The 24,124-nt window shown below is 46.2% G+C and overlaps 1 protein-coding gene across 1 annotated transcript in view; it reads right to left on the bottom strand.

Annotated features, from left to right (window-relative positions):
* AATK (apoptosis associated tyrosine kinase) overlaps window positions 1-18,090 on the bottom strand; it is a 31,289-nt gene extending 13,199 nt beyond the window's left edge. Inside the window, 7 exon segments of the mRNA XM_044672981.1 lie at window positions 1,394-1,556; window positions 1,754-1,842; window positions 5,146-5,279; window positions 8,967-9,054; window positions 9,354-9,472; window positions 10,632-10,711; window positions 18,051-18,090. Of these exon segments, the coding sequence (XP_044528916.1) occupies window positions 1,394-1,556; window positions 1,754-1,842; window positions 5,146-5,279; window positions 8,967-9,054; window positions 9,354-9,472; window positions 10,632-10,711; window positions 18,051-18,075 (698 nt within the window). The 5' untranslated portion in view covers window positions 18,076-18,090.
* Window positions 18,091-24,124: the final 6,034 nt, after the last annotated feature.

The raw sequence follows: 24,124 nt of genomic DNA, 5'->3' as shown, positions 1-24,124 counted from the left end.
TCAACTCCAGTGTCTTCCTACTGCCTCAAAAATGAAATATAAACGTTTATGTTTAAACCTTCCCCACCCCCATGTTCCAAAAAAGAAAAAGAATTGTTTAGCTTTTAAAAGCCCTTCCCAATCTATCTTTTCTATTCTCCATGTACATTAATCCTCATTGGATTTTTTGAACCAGCCAATCTGCTCTTCTCTCTGACCCACACAATGCTACATCTCTTGTCTCCCCCATAACTGGAATGCTATCCCTCTTCGCCTTTGCCTTACAGAGCCCCCCTCTTCCTTGAAGTTGAAGCTCAAGGGGGCCATTCTCTGCTGAAGCCTTTCCTGATCCTATCTCCCACCCCCACTGTTAATGCCCTCCTTCTCAAACTACCCTGTATCTGCAGTGTTTATTTACTTTAAATTTATTCTGTACATATTTACGTATTTATTTGAGCTCCTCCCAGGGAGGGATTGTTTTATTCTCTGTACCTAGCATCGACCACAGCACCACTTAATAAATATGTGTTACTTGATTGATTGATATATCTGTTATTTCCTTTTGGGGTATAATGCTAATCAACCACATCCAACTGCTCATTTCACCCTTGTTTTTATCAGCTCATTCCATTGATGCCAAGGAGACTTTGTGCAATGATTTGCTAAAATCAAGCTATGCTACATTTATAGATGGTGTTTCCTTGATCTCAACTCTAGCAATCCTATCCAAAAAAAAGAATATGAGGTTAGCCCGGCATGTCTTCTTCTTAGCAAACCTATCCTGGGGCAGAATGATCATTAAATTCATTTCAAAATGTTCTTAAAAGATGTTTAACAATTTGCCTTGAAAATATAAGTGAAAACAGAACAGCACTTTAAGAATATGCTTATTATCCAGTTTAGTCTTTGGTCAAAATATGCACACAATCTATGTTAACTTCAAACAGTATCACATTTTTGCACAAATACATACTACGTACATAGACTGCCCTCACATGCACACACTCTTATGCAGACACATGAAAAAGAATACAAAGTTGATCTCAGAATCTATGGGGAAATGAGTAACAATGATAGCATGTAGAATTTCCTTTCCAAGGTCTTCAAAGGTAACATACCTGCATAGTTAATCACAGAGTACAGAAATGTGGATATAAGTGGAGTTTTGAGGGGAAAGGAAAGCCCCCAACCCAAGCAGTCATGGTCCTTCCCTGTCCTTTCCTTCCCTACATCTGAATGGGAAAAGGGGACATTTGGCCATTTGGTTGGAATGAACCTTTGACACCATCTATGCCAACATCGTTGCTTTACAAAGGGGTCTCTTGATTGCCAGCTTAGTACTCCACAGTTGGAGGGAAGGAGGTCAGCTCCCTGTGCCATCTTGGGCTCCCTCCCATCCCCTCACTCCCCTCACCAGACATTGCTGGCCTTGGTCTGGTCCACGACGAGGAGGTTGCTGTGCACCTCATCGATGAGTTCAGGGGCAATCCAGCGTAGTGGCACCCACAGCTGGTCGGCTGTCACAAAATAGTCATCCTGCCAAGCATGCACAGTCAGCACGAGGAGAGAATGTCAAACTCTGTGTGGAAGTCTCAGAGCCCTCCTCCCCTTCGCATGCTCCATGGCCTGGCCCACCTTGGGGGGAGAGGGGCTTAATTCTGCCTGGCCCATTGCATGGAATGGTCCATTGGGAAACACCATAAACCGTGCTAAACGGGGGGAATAGGGGAGGGGGTAAGGGGGCACCCTGGTGTCTCCCCAAACCCACATGGACTTACTTTGTACTTGCAGTGAGATAGGCCATAGTCCCCAATTTTCACAGTCAGGTCTGCAGTGAGTAAGCAGTTCCTCAAGGCTAGGTCACTAGATAAAGGAAATTTGGGGAGAGAGAGAGGGACAGGGTCAGATCAGGAGTCAGGAAAGGAGGACTCAAGAGTGGACTTGAATCTGGGCTGAAGAAGCTAAGGGCAATACGGGAGACCCAAGGGTGTTTCTCCCAAATAACCAGATCTTCCTCTGGCCACCCATCCTTGATTGCTGAACCCAGCTGTGCATGAGATGCTGGGAGCTTTGGAAATGGCACCTGCAAACTGTGTCTACTCAAGGGAAATTCCGTCATTGGGAGTCTTCCCAGGCAGTTCCCATCATAGCATGACTTTAGGTGTAAGCAATTAGGTAATGTAGTGGTCAGATTGCTGGGTTTGGAGTCAGGAGACCTGAATTTAAACCCTCCTCAGACATCAGCTGTGTGATCCTGAGCAAGTCACACAGTCTCAATTTCCTCATCTATAAAATGGAGATAATACCACTGTCTGCACAAGGTCATTGTAAGGATCATATGAAACGGCACATGCAAAACACTTTATGGACCTTAAAGTATGGAATAAATGCCAACTAAAAAGCTATTATTAATAATATAGCATTATTGTTATTATTTTCATTCAGAAATAAGATACAGGAAGTAGAAGTGAAGAAGAGAGAGGAAGGTAAGGATGCTTTTCCTTCTCATTTAGACATCTAAATGCAGAATAATACAACCAACATTGTCTCCATGGCCGATAGCTTAGCTCTCCCTCCCCTGCTCCCATCCCCACCTGGCCCTGTAGCTAGGCTATGGCTCCTGAAAGCTGCCTGGTATCCAGGAAGGCTTTTTTCCCTACCAAAATGTAGGAGCCCTTCTCCAAGCAATAGGACCCATTTCTTCCCTGGTGCTGGTCTGCCTCATACATATGCTCTCTCCTTTCCTCCCTATCTTCAACATCATCCCAAATTTTCTATCTAGCAAGAAATATAAAGAAAAGAAACCAAGATAGGAGGGAGGTGAGGAGGAGGTAGGGAACATGATGAGCAGCCCCCCCACAAGAAAAAATATTCCTTTTTATGCAGTATTTTCTATTTCCAGAGCACATATCTCATTTATATCCTTGCCCCCCACCCCCAACTTCCATGGGAGAAGAGAGAGAATTATCTTCATTTTGCAGATGAGAAAAATGAGACCTAAAGAAGTTAATCCCTTACCTATTCAGGTCACCAATGAGTCAAGAACAGAGCTGGGACCAGCATCCAGGACTTCAGTTTCTAGGGCTCTTTTTTTAAAAACCCTTACCTCCCGCCTTAGAATCAATATTGTATAATGGTTCCAAGACAGAAGAGAAGTAAAGGCTAGACAATGGACTTGCCCAGGGTCACATAGCTAGGAAGTGTCTGAGGTCACATTTGAACCCAAGATCTTCCATCTCTAGCCCTGGTTTTCAATCCCCTGAGTCACCTAGTTGCCCCAGTCTAGGTCTCTTTCTAGCAGACCACCTTGCCTATAAACAGAAGTGGGACAGTGAAGCAATCCCGTAGGGAAGAAAGGCTTTGGAGCAATTCAATCAGTAGTTTTTCCCAGGCTATCCTAAATAAGAAGGATGAGGAAGAGGCAGAGGATAACGAAGAGAAGGAGAAAAAGGAGGAGGAGGATGAGGAGGAAGAAAGCAGATGCCAAATGAGATGTTCAGCATCCACTGATTCTCATTATCCAAATGTGGATTATCCAAGCCTTGTGGCCTATTCAGCTATACCTGGTCTCTGGTATACATGGCCTTTTGGCCATGGCACTGTTTATTTGTTCAGGCAAAGTGGAAAAAGAAAAAAAAGAAAGGAAGGAAGGAAAGAAGGAAGGAAGGAAGGAAGGAAGGAAGGAAGGAAGGAAGGAAGGAAGGAATTTGTATTTGTTCAGTTTGCTTTTCTAGGAAAAGGACTGGTGAGAGAGGAGGCTGAAATGACTATTTAGGATGAAGTGAGCTCCCCCTGCTGCCCTTGGCCAAAAACAGTTCTTGTGTAAAGGAATGTCTGTGGTGGTCTGGGTCCAAGGTTTCAAGCTTTTCACTGACAAAACTAGAACAGCTAGAAGAAGCATGTGGCCCAAAGGCCAGGGTCCAGGGCTGGTGCCTGGGCTGGGAGGGTGGAAGAGTGGTGGGGCTGGCCTCCCAGCTGGGATGTTCCAAGGCTGCCATGCTCCAAGCAAGCTACAGGGTCCCGGGCAGCGTGTCCTGGGTTGTGGGGGCAGGATCCAAGAGCGGCACTCCTCTTCCTGCTCCCGGGACAGGCCTCAGGGGAAGGGGGGCAGTGCAGATCAGGAAGAAGCTGGCAGCCACCCTCTTCAACAAAATCACTGATGCTGGAGTCTCCGTGTGCCGCTCACTCAGCATCAGGATATTGTTGGGGAGGAAGGCCAAGGTAAGCAGTGGTGCTTGGGGAGAGGCTGCCCCCATGGCCGCTCGTACATCCTGGAAGAATCAGAATCAGAGAAACCTCGAGCTGGCAGGGCAAGGTGGTCAGGAAAGGCATGGCATCGTGGAAGAGAGTGCTGGATTTGGAGTCAGAAAGTCTGACTGTTACTACCTGTGTAGCTCTGGGCCTGTTTCCTCATCTATAAAACGAGGATACTATATTAGACACCCCTTCAGTTCTAAGGGCTGACCTTAGGGAAAGGAGTCCTTGCCCTTCAGCTAAGACCCCTCCTAAACCAGTCCAGCTTTTAAAGACCTAGAGAACCAGGTTCCACACAGCTTCCCACCCAGACCAACAGGGAATAGCTTTTGCCATAAGGAATTTCTTTCCTATATCTAACCTAAATCCTTTGTTCTTCACCTTGTTCCGCCCCCAGCTTGTCCTAGAGAGCACATTGGACTCTAGTGGCTCCTCTGTGGCAGCTCCCATAAGAATCAGAAGACAAACCCCAGAAGGAGTGAGCAAACCGGACACAGAGGACCTAATCTCTGGGAAGGGGAAGCCTGTGCTTGGCAAAAAACCTCAGACCCAGGCCACCAAGTACAACCTAGTGAAATCCAGGGCAAATTCTCCCCAAATCCATAGGGCAGGGAAGAAAAGAGGATTCTGGAAGGGCAGGGAAGGGATGGCAGAGAAAGGCAGACATCGCAGGTGGGGAAAAGAATGGCAAAGGGTATTTCCTGGCTCTTCCAATCTCTTTTCTGGGTAGGTAGTAGAGATTCCTGTCCCCTCAGCTTAGGAGAGAAGAGTTAGGCTCATTAAGCCACTATCTATCTCAGGATATAACTCTGACACCTAGGCCTCCCCACCTCCATCACGCCTGTTGCCACTGGCCCCATCAGCGTGAGCCCCTCACCTAAAGCGGTGGAAAAGGGTCCATTTCCAGCTTACCTGTGCACATAGTTGTTCTTGTGTAAGTGAAGGACTCCACATGCCAACTCGCAAGCCATCCGCTGCAAGGTCAGGGGATCTGGGACCATGGACTCTGCCACCCGGCAGCTACGCAGATAACCCTTGAGGTCTCCCTGCCAAAGAGTGATCCCATAATTATATTCCCAGCTCCCTGGAGTAGGCACACAGGGATGCACGGGGGAGCACAGAGCTCCTGCTGTCAGAATGCCTTTGGGCCAGGATGACATTGGGGAGACGAACACCCTATGATCACTCAGGTGACCAGTGACTGTCCACTCCACCCCATTTGGCTTCTGCCATCTTCTAGGTACCTATCTGCCCAGACCTTCTTCTGACCCTCTCATATGGTAGTCCTACACCTTCTAATTTCCTCCCCGTGTGCATGGGAATTACTCCCAGCAGCAAAGGTTCTGATGATGCACACTTAGCTAAAAAAGGCTAAAAGAAATGCCCACTTGAGTTGTCCTGGGATTCAGAACCAGAAGTTCTTCAAAGAGAGAAAAAGCCAGAATCCCAGGACAACCCAAGTGTAACACCCAGGCTTCTTAGTGGGATGCAGTTAGGAAGAAAAGTTATTTCAAAAGAAGAAAAGCCTCAAAACAAAATCTTTAATGATGTAGGAAGGGAGAGCATAACAGAGAGCTAAGCCTGTATTACAGAATAGGAGGAGGAGAATGGGAGGAGGAAAAACAAAACAAAAAAATTGCTCATTGGATAGGAGGTAGGATCTTGGCCTGGAAAGGGAGTCAAGCTGGGTGAATACTAGAGAGAAAAGAGACAGCTAGGTGGCAAAGTGGTTAGAGTCCCTGGACCTGAAACCAGGAAGACCTGAGTTCAAAATCCTACCTACTTACTGGCCATGTGAACTTGGGACAAGTCCCTTAACTTTGCCTGGCCTCAGCTTAGTCTGTAAAAGGAGGATAATAATAGCATCTCCTTCACAGTTGTTATGAGGTTCAAATGAGGTATCTGTAAAGCTCTCTATAAATGCTAGCAATCATAATAATACTTTGTGGGAGATGAAGGCTAAACTAAATGGAAAATGGGTGAGTGACTGGCCTGGGAAGTTTCTGACTAAAGGACCACAGTAGGACTGTTTCAAGGCCAAATCTAGCGTGCCCTTTGTTCCTATGACTAGACCTCTTAGATACAGGATTCGAGTATTACAGAATCATAAGATCTCAGCATTGGAAGGGAGCCAAAGCTGGCCAGTCCAAGCATCCAAGACTATGAAGGAATGTCCTTGAGTAGCTCATTAGACCAGCTCTGTGGGGCATAGGAACAAAGAGACCTAGAACTTGAAAAGTCCTCAGAGAACACCCTGCTCAAACATTTTACAGATGAGAAAACTGAGGCCCAGGGAAACTGAGTGACTGTCCCAAAGTTACCCATATCATAACTGTCAGCAAGATTTGAATCTAAGTCCCCTGACTGCAGAGTTCTGGGAATGCGCTGAATAATTTTAGCCTTTGGGGAATAAATGAGTAAATGCTGACAGTGATGACTCTAAAGAAGACAATGCTCATTTAGATGGCATATTTGTTCAAATTAAATCGATCCAGAATTTTTGTAAAAAATATTAAAAATCAGTTTCTGTAAATGGCTTTGCTTTTCTCAGCAATTCAACAATCCAAGGTAATTCCAAAGGACTTAGATGAAAACTGCTATCTGCCTCCAGAGAAAGAACTGATAGAATCTGAATGCAAATTGAAGGATACTTTTTTTCCTTTATTTTTCTTGGGGTTTGTTTTTGGTCTGCGTTTCCTTTTGCAATGTATCTAATATGAAAATAGGGCAGGTAGATGGCGCAGTAGGTAGACAGAATGCTGGGCCTGAAGTCTGGAAACTCCATCTTCCTGAGTTCAAATCTGGCCTCAAACACTAACTAGCTATGAGCAAGTCACTTAATCCTGTTTGCCTCAGTTTCCTCATCTTGTCAAATAAACAGAAGAAGGAAATGGCAAACTACTCTAATATCTTGGCAAAGATCACAAATAGGGTCATGAAGAGTTGGACAAAACAATGATATGTAAATGTTTTGCACAACTGCATGCATATAGTCTATATCTAATTGCTTACTTTCTCTGGGAGGGAGAAAATTTGGAACTCAAAATTTTTTAAGGGGGCAGATAAGTGGACTGAGAGCCAGGTCTACAGACAGGAGGTCCTAGGTTCAAATCTGGCCTCAGACACTTCCTACCTATGTGACCCTGGGCAAGTCACTTAACCCCCATTGCCTAGCCCTTACTGCTCTTCTTCCTTGGAACCAATATATAGTATTGGTTATAGTTTAGTATAGTATAGTGGAAGGTAAGGGTTTAAAAAAAGGTTTAAGAAAAAGATGAAAGTTAAAATTGTTTTTGTGTAATTTGAAAAAATAAAATATAAAAATTTTCACATTAAAAATCATCAGTTTCTTTCGCTTACAATCACATAAGTAGTCACTACTAATAATGGATCCTGTGGGAAAGCAGTTTTTATTGTACCACATTAGACTAGACTGAGGAAGCCTGAGGATGAGCAGAGGTAGTAATCTTCTCTAGTTACATGCAGAAAATGGACAGGCCTCTCTTTGACTCCTAAACTTAAGTGGGTCTCAGAATCTCATATGTGATTTTGTTGATTTCCAAGAGTTTCAGGGGATAAAACCCAATAATTGGTTTTTAAACTGTAGTGGAAGGGAGCAGTAGTATGCATAATTCTAAACAGTAAATAATCCCAAAATTGTGGTTCTCCACTTCCTCTTTCTCCTTACTACCCTTGATCTGGGGCTTCATCAGTCTATGCTTAGACTATTTATAATAGTTTTCTACCTGTTCTCCCTGTCTCTAATCTCCAAACACTTCAATTCATTCTGCACATTGGTCTGATTATTCCAAAACATCACTTTGATTTTGGCACCTATATTACTAGCATAAACAGCTGGAGGTGAATTTAGTTGGTAAGTGATTCAATTCATAAATAGTAAATGTTTGCTCCTTATTTACAAAAGTCTGATACTACAAAATAACAAGATATGTGTGTGGGAGGTTACGTGGCTGAAAATCTCTAAACCATGCCTTTGAGATGTTGAGGGAATTCTAGTAAATATAGGCAAGCTCCCAGGAACCTGTGGATAAGTCCCACTACCCACCACATAGCCACACAAATTCTGGCTGGGGTTGAAGGGTTGATGATGTAACTGGTGCTACCTCCAGCTCTCCCAGAGGATCCGCTTCCAGTGACCATGGACTTAAGATGTGATGGAGAATTTCTGGTTAGATGTGGAGTCCTCTCAGGACTTAAATCACAGTACTTGGTCATACAGATCTGAATCAGTGTAACCCAAATTAGAGACTTTTAGTTCTTTTAGATTTATAGCAAATAGAGTATCCAAGAAAAGTTCCAGGATGGACTGATCCCCAGTTGAATCTGTAGGACTAAATTCCATATGGATCTCAAAATCTCAAAATCAAACTACTCTACTACTGGACCCAAACCAATGCCAAAGACTGAGTCTTAACCCCTAAGAAAGAGGCTCCTAGAGCAAGGGTTCTTAAACTGATGTCCATGAACTGATCTTTTAAAATTTCTTGATAGCAATTGAATAGAATAGATTTCCTTTATAGTCCCCTATTGTTGCTTGTTTTTAAAATAAAAAACATCATTCTGAGAAAGGATCCATAAGCTTTCCCAGACTGCCAAAAGATCCACAAAAAAAGGTGGAGGACCCCAACCTAGAGAGAGGCATATCAGCTACAAGACCTCCTCCAGTTGCCCCTGCCAAGAGCCTCCCACCTGCCCCCGAGCCCTTGACTCACCAATGGGCAGAACTCCATCACTAGCAGATACGGAGTCACCTCTGCACACTGGGCCAGACACTGAAGCAGGTTACTGTGCTGAAGAGCCCTGTGGGAGAAGGAGGAGCTCAGCAAAAGGGAAAGGGTGCTCCAGATCTCCGGGCCACGTGCAGACATCCCCCTAACGGGGTGCAGGTGGTGGGGGCAGCCTTGAGTGAACAAGAATTCCCCTCTCCAGCTCAGATGGGACCTAGAACTGCTCTCTCTGTCCACCAGATGTCGCTGGCACCTGCTTGATGCCAACACTACCTCTATCTTCTGTTTACCACCACCTTCCTCTCTGTGCAGCCCATGAGGCTCGGGTGCTGGACCAGAGGCTTGCCAGCTGGAGCGGATGCCTCCACCTACCGGTATGGCTGGGCCTCCTCGAGGAACTGCATCTGGTCCTGAACGCTGGCGCTCACCTTCAGCTCCTTCACCACCACCTGGGTGCTGCTGATGCCTGAATTGACCTCACCCAGGAATACCTGCATGGGCAGGAAACAGGGTCGTCACCCACCCACACCCCCCTCCCATCCCACTGGCCCCGCTGTGAAGGAGGGGCTCATCTGCTGGGCAGAGAAGCCTCCAGGCAGAGGGCAGTGCCCGCCCAGGGAGCTTCAGTGCTAGGACTGACAGATGGGCGGCTGGTCTCTGGTTAGTGTTCCCGTCTGGCTGGGGGCTACCGTCCAGTCCTGGCTGTAAGAAGGGACGACACACTCTGGGTTTGGGGTTTCTTTTCTACAGACTCCCTGGGGAGAGGGAGGGGGGATTGGCAACCTGTTCCAACTTCTTCCTACCCCCTACCCTAACTGAAATCATTACATCTACCAACCTGGCCCTCCACCACCCAGGGCTTTAATGCATTTCGTGATGGGGCTAGGGGAGGGGGCACTTCTATCAGCCCCTTCCAAACCAAACTACTCCTGATTTTCTTCATCCCCTTTCGAGCCCAGTGAGGGGTTGGGGGGAGGGCGGGAGGGGAGACAGATTTAAACTGAGGTCTACAGGGCAGGGAGGAATAGAGGAAAGCAAGAAAAGGGAGTCAAGTGATAGAGCTGAGAGCTGAGGGAGCATAGTGCTGGGATTCCTGTTCAAAGTCCAGCGCCTGCATCCCTCAGAATTACCTCCTTCACCAGCTGTAGTCCTAGGCCCAGGCCAGGTTCTTGGGCCTTGGCAAGATGGGGCCACCCACCTGTCCCCCAGAGAAGGGCAAAAGGCACAGACAGCAGGGCATTAAGGATCCCACTGTAAACGGCAGCTCTAGTTCAGGGGGCCCCAAGCTGAGTGTCACCAGGGTCAGAGCTTGGACTGGGGGCAGCAGAGAGGCCCCAGTGAGTGCACATGCAGGGAACTGAATTGTATTGCTGAATTGCTGGGGAAACGCAAGGTAAGATTCTCCCACCCTTCCTGCTTCCCCACCTCTAAAGCTAGAGAGAGGGTACCGGGCCACTAAGGAAATAGGCCAAACAGGTTCTGAGGTCCTTTGACAAAGCATGCTATGGGGTGTCTGAGGAATTAACATCAAATGCCTGCATCTCTACCATGAAGGCTATGATCTCCTCCCTCTAGGAAACACTGGATGCTGGGGGTCAGGAGGAAGGAAGAGGAAGAAGGAAGAGGATGCCATGAACCAAAGGAACTCACCTTCCCAAACCAGCCATGGCCAATCTCCTTCAGGTACAGGAGGCTGTAGCGTCCCAGGTCTGTGGACTTGAGCAGCTGAACTGTAACAGAGCAGGCTGGGCTCAGTGGTTCCCCTCCCACCTCCCCAATTTCTCTTCAACCAGCACCATCCAATTTGGGCCACTCAGCCTCAGTGTGGAGGTCCCATTCTGGGTGGGCCTAAGAAGAAGGACACCAAAGCAAGTGCTACCCTTATAGCTTCAGGAGAGCCCCAAGACAGTGGGGAAGGCCTGGGAGCCACCTGTGGGAGGTGTGAGTGTGGGGCTGGCCGGGATTCATTAAGGGTCTCTAAGCATCTTCCACTGCTCACGGATGTTGACAAGCTTCTAAAGGAGGGATGCCAGTTGCCCAGGCGAGGGAGAGTCAAGGGAGCTGTTCTGGATATCCCATTGTGGCATCAGTAGGGAGAGAGTAAGAGTCCCAAAACTGAACGCAGAAGATGGCAAAGTCCAGAGCTCAATAAGTGGACAGCAGCATCAGGGAGGCAGTGTTGTTTGGGCAAGTCACTGATGCCGCTGCCCATCTACCCCCTCCCACCCCAGTGGAGGAGGACAGAGGGCGGGAAAGAGGGGAACCCATTGACATTCCTCCAACCCAATCGCTGCTATGACATTCCAGCCCCACCAAAGGGCTATTGTTGGGGATTGCTTGACACAGCCCTACACGGGACACACTGGTCCCATTCTCCCCTAGGCTCCCTCCCACCCCATCCCAGGCCTGGGTGAGGTCAGTGGTGGCCCCACCCGGCACAATCCTGAGGGAAGGGGCCGGGTGCTGGACCCTGGTATCTGCCCTGACTCCCTCCTGATCTTCCTGGCATACTCTGAATTCTGTTCCCACACACATCACCCTTGTTTACTGGAGGGGGAATACTGAAAATTTCAGACAAATACTCTGATTTCTTCTTGGGGCCCCCTCAGCCCAAGGGAAAAAACATTGGGGTGGAAGATGGATGGCCCTTATCTTCCCTACAGGAATCTGGCCTCGGGGCACTCAAAAGATGTTTTCCTAAGCCCTTCTACTCAGTTAGACCCTCCAAACTCTTGTCCCAAGGATGAGAAGAGAGTCTGAGGACAGAAGCAATGAACAAAGTTTAAGGGAAAAATTAATAGAGTTTTGTATCTTGGGGCCCCCTCTTTTGATGTGGTAAAGAAGAGCCTGGCACTAGAAATCTGGAGAGCTATCAATCATATGATCTTGGACAAATTGCTTTACCTCAGTGACCTCCCCTGTAAAACAAAGGGATGAGATTAGATGATTTCTAAGGTCTTTTCAGGTTCTGACCTTCAATGACTTAGCAAAATATTATATTATTTCCTTCACTTGTCATTTAATGGGATTAAAGTCCTATTGCTTCCTCCTATAGATATGGGACCCTGACCTTAGAAATCATTCATAGAAACCCCTTTTAAACCTGTGAGGTATCCTAGGACTGTTGCATGGGAGAAAGGGGGTTGGGAGGAAGGTACAATTATAAATTCAAATTAAAATCTCAATTTCTCATCTTCCCAGGGCATTCCTGAGCATCACCCTGTTCCACTTGCCCCTGGCTCTAGAAATGGACTGAACAGGCCTCCAAGGGCCCTAAGAGAAGCTTCCTGTGGCAGTAGGAAAAAAGCAATAGAGGCCTATCACTCCTATACTCCCATCACACAGTTCTAATTTCTATTTGGGAAACTGTGGGGTACCAAAGTGGACTCCTTGGAGGGCAAGCCAACCTGTGGGGTCATTCTCAGGACTCTTTTTGGTGAAGGCAATAACAGTGCTTCCAGTCCTTTGAGACTTTCCAAGGCCATGGTTATTGGGATTTATCTAGCCTGTTCTGAGGGTATTTTCTCACCTATGGGCAGCTAGGTGGCACATTAGCTAGAGTTCTGGTCTTGGAGTCAGGAAGAGTCATCTTCCTCAATTCAAATCTGGCCTCTGACAATTGCTAGCTGTGTGACTCTGGGCAAGTCACTTCACCATATCTACCTCAGTTTCCACATTTGGAAAATGAGCTGGAGAAGGAAATGGCAAACCACTTCAATATTTTTGCCAAGAAAACCCCAAATAGGGTCATAACTGAAATGACTGAAAAACAATCTCACCCTGGACCAGAATCTCCCAGCATCTGAAGCCACCCTTTCTTCTTTGTTCTTTTCATCTCTGACCATGAAGTGAGGACAGCCCTCTTGTCTCTCAGCTCCCCAGTTTGGGATGCATATCACAAACAATGCAGCCCCAGAAATGAGAACAAAACAAAAATGACTCCTATTGCTTTGAGGCAGTCCAGTGTGGTGGAAATAGTCTGAGGACTTGGATTCACAGCCCAGTTCTCTGCCACTAGTTACCCTTGTGAGGTTGGGTATCTGAGAATCAATGATTCATAAGCAGGAAGTAGAAAGAGAAACAAGTCCTTATACCTGGCCCTTGTCTGTTCAGTCATTTTTCAGCTGTTTCCAACTCCTTATGATCCCATTTGGGGTTCTTAGCAAAACTGGAGTGGTTTGCCCCCTTCCTTCTCCAGCTCATTGACAGATGAGGAAATTCAGGTAAACAAGGTGAAGTGTCCAGGGTCACATAGCTAGTAAGTATCTGAGGTCAGATTTGAATTCAAGAAAATGAGTCTTTCTGACTCCAGGCCCAGTCCTCTATCCACCGTCCCTTGCCTACCCAACCCTTTCAGGACAAACAACTCCTCAGAAGGAATCCCTCCTAAATGACTTGTCAGTTCTAGAATTTTCACAACTGCCAAAAAGTTTTCAAGAAATTCCAGAGTCACTTTGGGGTTGAAAGGCAGCAGCAGGTCATATAAATACTTATCACTGAAGCTGCTTTTTATTTGGGAGACCAAGACACACCTGGAAATCCTTGTAAAAAGAGGATAGGGGAGAAAGGCTCTTCCCTGGAGAGAAGGGCAGGTGAGAAGTGAAAGGGTCAAAGTATCAGGCCTAAGATTTAGGCTCCTGGGCCCTATCCCCAAGGCTGGATCAACCATGATCAAGTTCCTTCCTCTCTCTTTAAAGTTCCTGCCAGTCAAGGGTGGGGAATGGGAAACAGAATTGGGTGACTGAGAATCACTTTAGCCTGGAGTAGTCAGGTGACTTAGTAGATAAAACACAGAATTCGGGAGTGGGAAGACTTGGGATTCTCAGACATTTAGCTTTGTGACCTGGAGAAGTTATTTAAAGAGCTCAGTTTTCCCATCTGCAAAAGTGAGGAGAATTATAGCCCCTACCTCCCAAAATTTTTTGCAAACCACAAAGCCCTGTATAAATTCTAGGGCTTACATGGCTTAGCAAGCAGGGTCAAGAAGACCTGAATTCAAATCCCTCAAAACCTACTCATGGGACTTTTGGAGAAGTCATTAGCTCCTGTTTGTACTTCAGTTCTGTCATCTGTAAAATGGGGAGAGGAAGGATGGACTCCTTGCCCTTAAACCCCTTCCAACTCTAGGATCCTATGACTTCCTGCTTCTCAGGACTGCTATCCAGGTGGTAGGTGTTATATTTACAAGGTACTGGAGAATCTTGGAGGACATAGTTTTGCATTCTTTCAGTGATGAGTTCCATTGCTCCCTAGCATGTGAGAAGGCTCTCCTTCGGACTTTGAAATATTTTTCATTCTCCTGGAAGCTCTAAGAAGATAAAAGGAGGGGCAAGATGATGGAGTGAAGGAAGAGGCTTTATAACGGAAATTTCTGGAAGTTCTCATTATATGCTTAGAGGAATAGCTTAGGCTCAGTCCTAGTTGAAAGAGGGGCAAAGATTTGGGGAGTTCGTCACCCTTGTTCTCAAGAAAAGGAATATCTCATTTTTTTTCCCTTAAGGAGAGAGACTGAGGAAGGCACATGCACTCTGTAACTTAGGGCAGGAGTTCTTAGCCTTCTGGGAATATTTTTTAAAATGCATAATTGAAGGAAATGCCCAAGTTCAGTTGGTGAATATAATGATGGAAAAAAATTTTTCCCATCCAAATTCACAGATCCTCCCTAAAACCTATCTGGTTAAGAACCCATGGCCTAATTTTAGGAAGGATAGGTGGGAGGTGAGTCTACATTATCTCTCCTGCCAACAGCCTTCTTATCACCTTGACAACAACTGCCTGATACAAAGTCCCTCAGAATTCCCAAGGGGCAGCTCAGCCTAATATCTGAACGCCCCCTTTCATAGGTTTATAGGTGAGGATATTCTCAAAGTCCAGGGGGTAGAAGATGACTTAGGAAAATCTATCTATCTCTGCTTTCACCCCTACACACACACACACACACACACAGCTCCTATATCATACTTACATATATCATACAACCCTCAAATGACCTCAACAGGGGGAGAAGAGCCCCTCTCACTAGGAAACGTCTACCTTACCTCTATTGTGGGGTGCTAATTTGGGTCTGACAGTTCTACCCCCCAAGTCAGAGAAGGCAGAAAAACAGACCAACCCCCTCTAGGTGGTCAGAAGCCTTGGGACCAAAGGTGGAGGCTCAAGTAGGGTTAAGGAGGCCACACAGTCTAGAGTAAGCAGCTTGAGGCTACCTCCTCAGTCTCTAAGAAAGGAGAGGAGAGAAGTGTGTGAGAACAAGTCAGTGCAGTGCTTGTGTTATTCGGCAGGTTGGGGATAGATAGCACCTATAGAATGAAGATCTGCAAGTCCAAGTGACTTGCAGAATCCCCAGGGCCTCTTGGGTTGCCTGGTCCAGAGGTCAGAGGATGGCTAAGAGTTGGGGTGAATGCCACTCAATGACTAAAGAACAAGACCCAGTCCTGAGAATATTACCCAGCCCCAACCCTGGCCCTTTTCCCACTGTGGTGGAAGAATTCAGCCTTCTGACAAAAGAAACAGTGAAAAAGTACCTTGTTCTCCCACCCACACCTACTCTCCCCACCCCCACCCCAAATTACAAAGCACCACTGGATACAGGCCCCCCAGCCCCCTTTCCGGCCCTCCCACTCCTCTCAAGCTGAAAGGCCAGATTCATGGGCCCCACACCCCATGAGGCTCACAAAACACAAGAAAAGCGCCTGTGTGTGTGTGGATGAGCTGCCCTGTCCGGGCACAGTGGCCAAGCAGGGCTGGATAACTGGGCTGAGCTCATGCCCACAGCCATTGGGTGGGGTAGGAGTTTGGGAGGAGAGGAAGAAGTAAGCTAAGGATGGCTCTGCCTTTTTTCCAGCAGTTCAAGTGACTTGCAGAATCTCCAGGGCCTCTTGGGTTGCCTGGTCCAGAGGTCAAAGGATGGCAAAGAGTTGGGGTGAGTGCCACTCAATGATAAGGGAACAAATTCTTGCCTCCTCCACTCCCCCCAGTGTCCTAAAGGGGCTTTCCTATGGTGGAGGTGGGATGAGGACACATAAGAGACAAAGTAGCTTAGATTTTAACCTCAAACTTTCTTTTCTTCTGTCTCCTCTAATGGGTGAACATCCAAACCTTCCATTTCTGGGCAGCTATTGGTTTTTTTCTTCTTCTCTGATATGACCTCTGGCTCTGGGCCAAAGGAAAGAGAGAGTGAGCTGGCTCTCCTCTGTAAGACGTGTAGCTGCAGGGAAGCTCCAGCCACATGGCTATGGCTATGGTTTCTTTTGAGTCTTAGTTATACATGCAACTCACTTAGTAGGCCACCTGGGTTGGTAGTGGAGGGGAAAATGGCTGGCACTGGGAAGGGGCCTTTTTCAGTTCTTTTTTTTTTTAAACCCTTACCTTCCGTCTTGGAGTCAATATTGTGTATTGGCTCCAAGGCAGAAGAGTGGTAAAGGTATGCAATGGGGGTCAAGTGACTTGCCCAGGGTCACACGGCTGGGAAGTATCTGAGGCCAGGCTTGAACCTAGGACTTCCCATCTCTAGGCCTGGCTCTCAATCCACTGAGCTACCCAACTGCCCCACCTTTTCAATTCTAATTAGCATAGACTAGAGCTTAGAGATAGCCCAGAAAGAGCTGTCTTCTACCCATCTCCCCCAAATCCTCTCAGGGGGTCTTTGCAGAAGGACCTAGAGACTATGTCCTTCCTCCCTCTCACACTCCATAACTGTGTAAGACTGTGACCCTGTGCCAGAAAGGATGAAGATGCTGGCAATGCTCAGGGTCTCAGGAGATGACTTTTATATACACCTGTGTGGGATGATGACAAAAGAACTGAATTTGGAACCAGATGTGTGACCTATGGGGAAAAAAAAATCACTCACCTGTCTCTCATTAGAATGCATGCTCCTTGAGAGAAGGGACTCTATTTTTGGAGGCTTTTTTTGTGTTTGTTGGTTTTTGTCTTAGTCTTGCTTTATATTCCCCACTGCTTAGCACAATGGCTGGCACACAGAAAGTGGTTAATAAATGCTTGTGAAAGACGGACTCTCTTGGTCTCAGATTCTTCACTTGTAAAATGAAGGCTTAGGCTAGACAAGTTTTGTAGCGACTATGGCCTGGTCACAGAGCCCCTATAGCTACAGTCCTGGAGTCTTGGAGACAGTAGAGACCCCAAAGCAGCACAATATCTGCTTTTCCATCCTCAGAAAAGGCAGGGACTCCAGGAACTGAAGGGACAAGAAAGGTTTGATCTAGGGGTGAAGTCCCACAGTACTAGAATTAAGAAAAAGAGATCCAAGAAAGGCAGACCTCTATCCACACCACCCTGAGATCCTATTGTCTGGAGTCATTCCATTCTTTCTCTAGGATCCCAAGGAACTTGCCCTCTGAGGGTTTGGGGTGAAGGTGCTTGACCTAACATCAGCTGTCAAGTTTGTGCATCCTATTAGAAATAAGGACCATGTAGCCCAGTGGAGAGAGTACCAGGAGAGAGTCAGGAGGTTCTTTGTTCAAATCTGGCCTCCAACACTGTGTGAACCTGGGCAAGTCACTTAACCCCAACTGCCTAGCCTTTACAGCTTTTCTGCCTTGGAATTAATACTTAGCATCAATCCTAAACAGATGGTAAGGGTTGGTGTTTGTTGTTGTTGTTTAAAGAAATGGGTACCATGTTGATCAGGGATAATGTCTCAAGGGGAGCAGGGCAGGACACCTGTATGAACAAGTCCTGCCACTGACCAGGAGGACCCGAAGCCTTTATGCAGACTGATCCTGCGTCTTAGGATGCTGCCATGACACAGAATAGAGCCTGAAGTTCCCTAAGAAACTGTAAGGCCACCAATAGATCTAGTCACACTGATAGGAAAGCAACCTGGTAAAGAAGGCTTCATGAGATGGATCCCAGGGAAGGCTGAGCGAGGGGCTCCCATGAAAGCATCTGCCAAGACCTCAGCCTACCCAGACCACAATCTTTTTCAATTCTGTATGGTCCACAGGACAATCTCTCATCTTTTCTAGGTCCCAGGGAAGGAACATTGGGGTAGGGGAGATGAGAGGGTCAGGAAAGGTCCTTGAAGTAACTGGGAGGTATGAAACTAACCTGATCTCCCAGGCTGCTTGGCCATGGGGAGTGAGACCTCAGTGAGGGGCAGTATGTACACTTCGGGGCCATTCTGCGTGGCCGGAGACCCCTGCACGGAGAACTCGGTGGTGTAGTCGTCACCCTCAGCATTCTCAAACTCCTGGTGGGGGGGAAGCGGAGACGGAGACCTCCCGTGAGCCGTGGATCCTGATCCAGGGTTCCCTGGGGGCTCCTGCAATGGGTCAGTCAGACGGATGGAGGGATGGACAGATAGGCAGTGAGTTAAAAAAAATAGTGGTGGGGGTGGCCCCACTGTTCTGAAAGGTGCCCTCCGTAGTTCTGACCACTGGCTGCATACAGATAGCTGTACCATCTCCCTTCCCCTCTGCCCACTGGCAGGCTCCTCACCCCTCCCTGATCCCTCAGTGCCTGATCCTCTGGGCTACATTGTCCCAGGCCCCAGGTCTTCCTCCTTGCCTTTGTTCTGTCCCTGTGGTCAGGATTGAAGGGATCAAGATCACCCTTCCCTAGCAGAAAGGCAAATAAAGCTTCTCTCAGACCATTTCTGCAGCTCCTCCTCTCCCCCCGTCACTGTCTCCCCCCCCCACTGCTCCTTCGCATCATTCTTCCCCTCAAACTTCTCTCCCAAGCCACAGACACTTGTGACATTCCCCCAAATCTTCACAGGTCCTAGTCCTCAGGCTGTCAGCTTTGGGAAGCAGAGGATAGATGAGAAAAGGGATCCTCAGATCACTCTACCTCATTTGCCTACACCTATATCACTGCTTCAGAGATACCAGCTCTAAACATGCTTAGAGGACCCCCTACTTTTAGCAGGGGGAGGTCTTAACCTTTTCTGCATCACAGAGACCTCTTTGGTCGTCTGGTGATAACTATGGACCCTTTCTCAGAATAATAGTTTTAAGTATACAAAATGCATAAGATTATAAGAAAATCAATTGCATTGAAACACAATTATCAAGAACTCCAGGTTAAGAACCTCTGTTTTAAAGGAACAAAGAGAAAATATTGGCATAGCCAAGAGTGTCCCTTGGGTAGCAGGGGACTCCATCTCCTACACGAGTTCATTCCCCTGAATCAGATCCCTGGGCATCCCTGCCTGGTTTGTGGCCCAAAGCTACCTTGGTGGGTAGATGGGGCTGGGGAAGAGGGAAATGCTTCTGGCTAGAGGGGGCAGGCTGAGTCAGACCCATCTGGCAGAATACTCTGCTTTTCTGGAAGAGCCTCATAGCTCAGGGATCTGGGGGGGAGGGGGCAAAGAGGGGGAGACAGTAGTGGCAGGTTGGGACAGTGGGCATGGTTGGGAGAAGAAGTAAGGCAAGTTATATTGACCCTGGTGCATGGTACAAAGAACCTGTGACAGTGTAGATAAAGGGAAAGAAATACTGTGTTAAGTATTTCTATAAGGCTGAGAAACCTTGGGTCAAATCTGATAGACTTCAAGGTATTAAGTACTGTGGAGACTATATTTATTACTGTCCTCCTAAATCCTCTAGGGACTTCTATCCTGATCCTCCAGAGAAATCTTCAACATATCAATTTAGTCTAGACATTTTCTTTTGTGCTTTGGAAACTTTTGGCAGTCTGGTGAAGCCCACAAACCCTTCTTAGAACAATTTTAAAAATAAAGTAGAATATATAAAATTACAATTATATTAAAATAAAGGTGTATTTTTTTCCTACTCAAGTTTACAGACCCCATGAAATCTATCCATAGACTTCTTGGGGTGGGATCTAAGAGTCTAGGTTAAGAAACTCTGATTGAAGATCAACATCCAAACACAGATCCCTCTTTCTATCTGTGACTCTTCAGCTACTGGGATCCAAACATGAATAATTTCATTTCTCTTCCTCCCACACCCAAAAGAAAGACTACTCCCTTCCAGTTAGGTTCCAGACTGAGCAGTACTCCTAGTGTTTGGAGGAAGAGATTTCATGTTCTCCACAAGGAAGAGACACAGAAATGGAAAGAAGGAAATGGATTTAACTTCTCTAGGATTCAAGTTTCCTCATCTGTAAATGGGAATATACCTACCTTGCTGGGTGATAGTAGGACCCAGAGAACAGAGGGTCATTTGCTCAATTCCCTCCTCCCATCTAGGCCTGCCCTTCAACCAGCCTAGAAGGACAGTGGCTGACCATCCAATCTTAAAGATCACCAGATTTCTTTCTGAATTCAAACTAACTTTTTATGTTGTAATTCTCCACAAAGAAAATGGGAGGTTATCTTTCTTACCTATCTTCTGTTATGTGTGTAAGCCTTTATGGAAAGTAAATCAGTCACATGCACACCTATAAAATTCTAGAGTCTATAGAAAGACTGAATTCTTATGCCCTCACTAAAAAACCCTTGGGCATCCTCCATTACTAATACTCAGCCCCTTCTTCTACTTACTTTCCCCTCTTCCAATCAGGTTGAAGCACAAACCAAATAAATCTTTGTACACATTTCTCCAAGGAAGGGACAGGGAAGGAAGGGCTGTTCACCTCCTTACACTTAATTACTTAGGGGTCACAATGGCCCAATATGAGATATGAGCTATCTCCAAGTTAATGGGGGACAGAAAGTTCTTTGAGTTCCAGATCCTGAGATAAAATCTTTAGCAAATCTATTTACTCCTTTACATTCAATCACCCCTCATCTCCTGCCCCCTACCCCTACTCTCCCTAAAGATAGAGAGATCATACCTTGGTTCCATTAGGAACACTTGTTGCAGACCAGACTCACCCCCACCCCTGGCTCCCCTGCCCCATGCTACCTACCCCAGCCATCTGCCAGATGAAGATTAGACCTTTACCCTTGGACTGGGATAGCCAACCCAGCAACCCTTCTCCACCCATTTACAGGGAGTTCCCAGGTCCTCTATAAAACCCTGAGGTTGGGCAACCAAAGCTAAGGGAATAAATACCAACCGCATGATAACTAACTATTGCCACACCTGCTCCTAAGGAAAATACCTGGTGTCAGGGCACAGGGAACATCATGGCAGAAGACAGTACTCTCCTGCCCATTCCTAGCCCTCACGTTCTACCAAGAGAGGCAGAGGACATTCGAAAGCATTTTCTTCTTTTTTTTAAAAATCGAATTGTTATTGCTGTTTTTTATTTTTATATCACCTAAATTCCTCCATAATCTCTCCTATCCTGTCTCTCCCCTGAGACCCATCTCTATAACAAGGGATTTCCAAAAGCACTTTTGATTCATTAAAAAACATTCCCTTCTCCCCTCAGTAACCCTACCTTGTACTGAGTTCCAAACCAACAGCCTCAATCTCAGCCTAAGCTCTTTCCATTCCAGAGATAGCTCTTGTGAACTTCCCAAGGAAATATGAATTTCAACTTGAATTCCCAGAAAGGAATCCCTGAAGCCATCCTGGGATGATGGGATAAGGGTGGGAAGCCACTTCCTGACAAACCCAGGTACCTGGCAGCGATGCCAAGAGAAATCTTGAATTCTACAGGCTACATCAGGGACCCCACTCCTATGGATGGCTCTAGCACTGTCAAGCTGCCCACCTATGGCCCTGAAGAATCCAGTGATAGGGAGAAGCCCAAGGCACCGAAGCTGGGTTGGGGGGAACCCCCTGTGACGTCTGGAGGCAGCCATAACCCAAAGAGTTCTCTATCTGGCATTTTCTGAGGGAGGCATCTTAAAACAGGGACACGAAGGGGGCAGTACTGGTGGGAGGAGGGCTGGGGGGAGCCTCATTGTTCTGAGCTTAGCTCTCCTGGGGCATTTAGGAATAACCTGGGACAGGACTGTGTTGCATTATCCAGCAGGGCCATAGTCTATCTCCTCCCCTATTCTTCTTGGTTGCCTCCCTGCTCATTTTCTACTTCTTTCCCCTCTATATCAGTTGGCTTTGCAATCCTATTGCTAGGCATCACCACAAAAAACCTACACATTGTGGGAGAATCACCTTCTCCAGCACATTCTGTGCCTGTGAGGTCAGAGACTCCAACCCTTTGAGAGTGGCGTAGGGCCAGAGCATTTAATCCTGCTGCAATACCCAGCATCACTGAATTGTTCTGGGGAAATGTGTCAGCTCTGTACCAGACAGAGTCCTTTCACGGGTGAAGAAGAGGTTAGGGAAAGAGAACAGAAGGGACAAGGAGGTAATGAAGGGCAGCTGTTGCAGTCAAGCAAATAAGGTAGAGATAACTTGGTCTCCTTGGACCACGGGTACCAGTCCCATTATGGCTATGTGACTGTAGGGGAAATCACCTAACCTCTCCGTGGTATCTGAGCAGAGCAGACAGAAGCAGTCTGTGTAATCAGCCTTGTCAAAGGCTTAAGATCCACAATAGCTATGTCATTTTAGGAAGTTCCTTTACCTTTGAGCCTCTATTTTCCCATCTATAAATAGTTACGAACATAGCCTTCAATCTAAGTAAGAATTCCTGCCTTCTCTAACTGGAAATTGAGATAATCCCTAATGAAATAACCACATGGAGGAGCTATCTGAAAGAGGGGAAAAAATGGCATGGAAATAAGAGGCATTCCCTTATTCTTACAATAATTAATATTAGTACTGTAGATTCTGTTTACTATGCTTCCTTTGGGAAATGGTGATTTGATTCTATTAACTCAGTGAATTAGGCTGACTGAATTCAAAAGAGACCATCAAAATCAAAGGTGCTTCTGAATCAGGAATTTCGGTTTTTATTCTGACTTTCAAAATCTGATGGTTTGCTAAAAGGAGCCCTAGTGATGCTGTCTGGGCATTTTCTCTGGCTTTCTTTCATGCCTGGAATATTCTCCCTTGTTCTGACCTCATTGGCTTCCTTTAAGTCCCATCTACAGATCCATCTTCTCCAGGAAACCTTCCCTAACTCCTCTTAACTCCAGTGCTTTTCCTCTTTTAATTATTTCCTATTTATCCTGAATATAGCTTGCTTCATATATATTTATTTGTTCGCATGTCATCCCTTCCATTAGACCAGTGATTCCCAAAGTGGGCGCTACTGCCCCTGGTGGGTGCTGCAGCGATCCAGAGAAGCGGTAATGGTCACAGGTGCATTTATCTTTCCTATTAAATGCTATTAAAATTAAAAAAAAATTAATTTCCAGGGGGCTAAGTAATATTTTTTTCTGGAAAGGGGGCAGTAGGCCAAAAAAGTTTGGGAACCACTGCATTAGACTATAAGCTTCTTGAGAGTAAGGGCTATCTTTTACCTCTTTTTGTATCCCAGGACTCAGCACAGTGCCTGACACAAAGTAGGCGCTTAATAAAAGTTTATCAAATGGAATTGAATTAAAAAGGGCTTTTTATTCTGTCTCTCAGATCCTTAAATCTCCTAGGATTTAAAAACAATAATTCCTCACATTTGTCAAGTGATTTTGGTGTTTACAAAGTGCCTTTATGTCCATTATCTCCCAACAAACTAAGAATTTAAGGCATTGCAGATAATACTATTCCCCTTTAAGGGTGAGGAAACTGATCCTTAGAGAAGTAATTTGCCTAAGGAACAGATCTGGGATTAGAACCCAGTCTGTGATCTATTGAGCTGAGAAATGCGGTTTTGACATCTGTCTTACAATCTACAGGGCTAAAGCAACCAAGCCAAACTATAAATTTATCACAGCATGGGCCATTGTCTCTATTAACTTAACAAAGAGATCAATGCAGGGAACTGAGAAAATTCTAAAACCCCATCAGAAATAATTTTTACATACAATAGTTCCACCCTAGGACTTGTAGATTTAATTAAGTGATTCTGTTAATCATGGATTCCATAGAAAGGTAATTGACTAGAGCTGTGTAATTACCATGGTTATCATTATCAATAGTTCGAAAGGCCTAAAATTCTTCACCAGCTCCAAAAGAAAATCAATATGGGCACAAAGATGGGAAAAGAAGGGAGAAGTCTGAAAAAATAAGAGGTCTCAGGAATTCCTGAGATGCTCCATAGTGGAGGCAGGAGGGGCTGGGCACTATTAGGACATGACATCCATCTCCCCTGAAGGGTGTGTGTGTGAGAGAGAGGGGAGGGAGGAGAGAAAGAAAGAAAGAGAGAGAGAGAGAAAGAGAGAGAGAGAGAGAGAGAGGGAGAGAGAGAGAGAAAGAGAG

This window comes from Gracilinanus agilis, chromosome 4, assembly GCF_016433145.1.
Source record: "Gracilinanus agilis isolate LMUSP501 chromosome 4, AgileGrace, whole genome shotgun sequence".
Classification (NCBI taxonomy): Eukaryota; Metazoa; Chordata; class Mammalia; order Didelphimorphia; family Didelphidae; genus Gracilinanus; species Gracilinanus agilis.
This window is presented reverse-complemented; position numbering and strand designations above follow the sequence as displayed.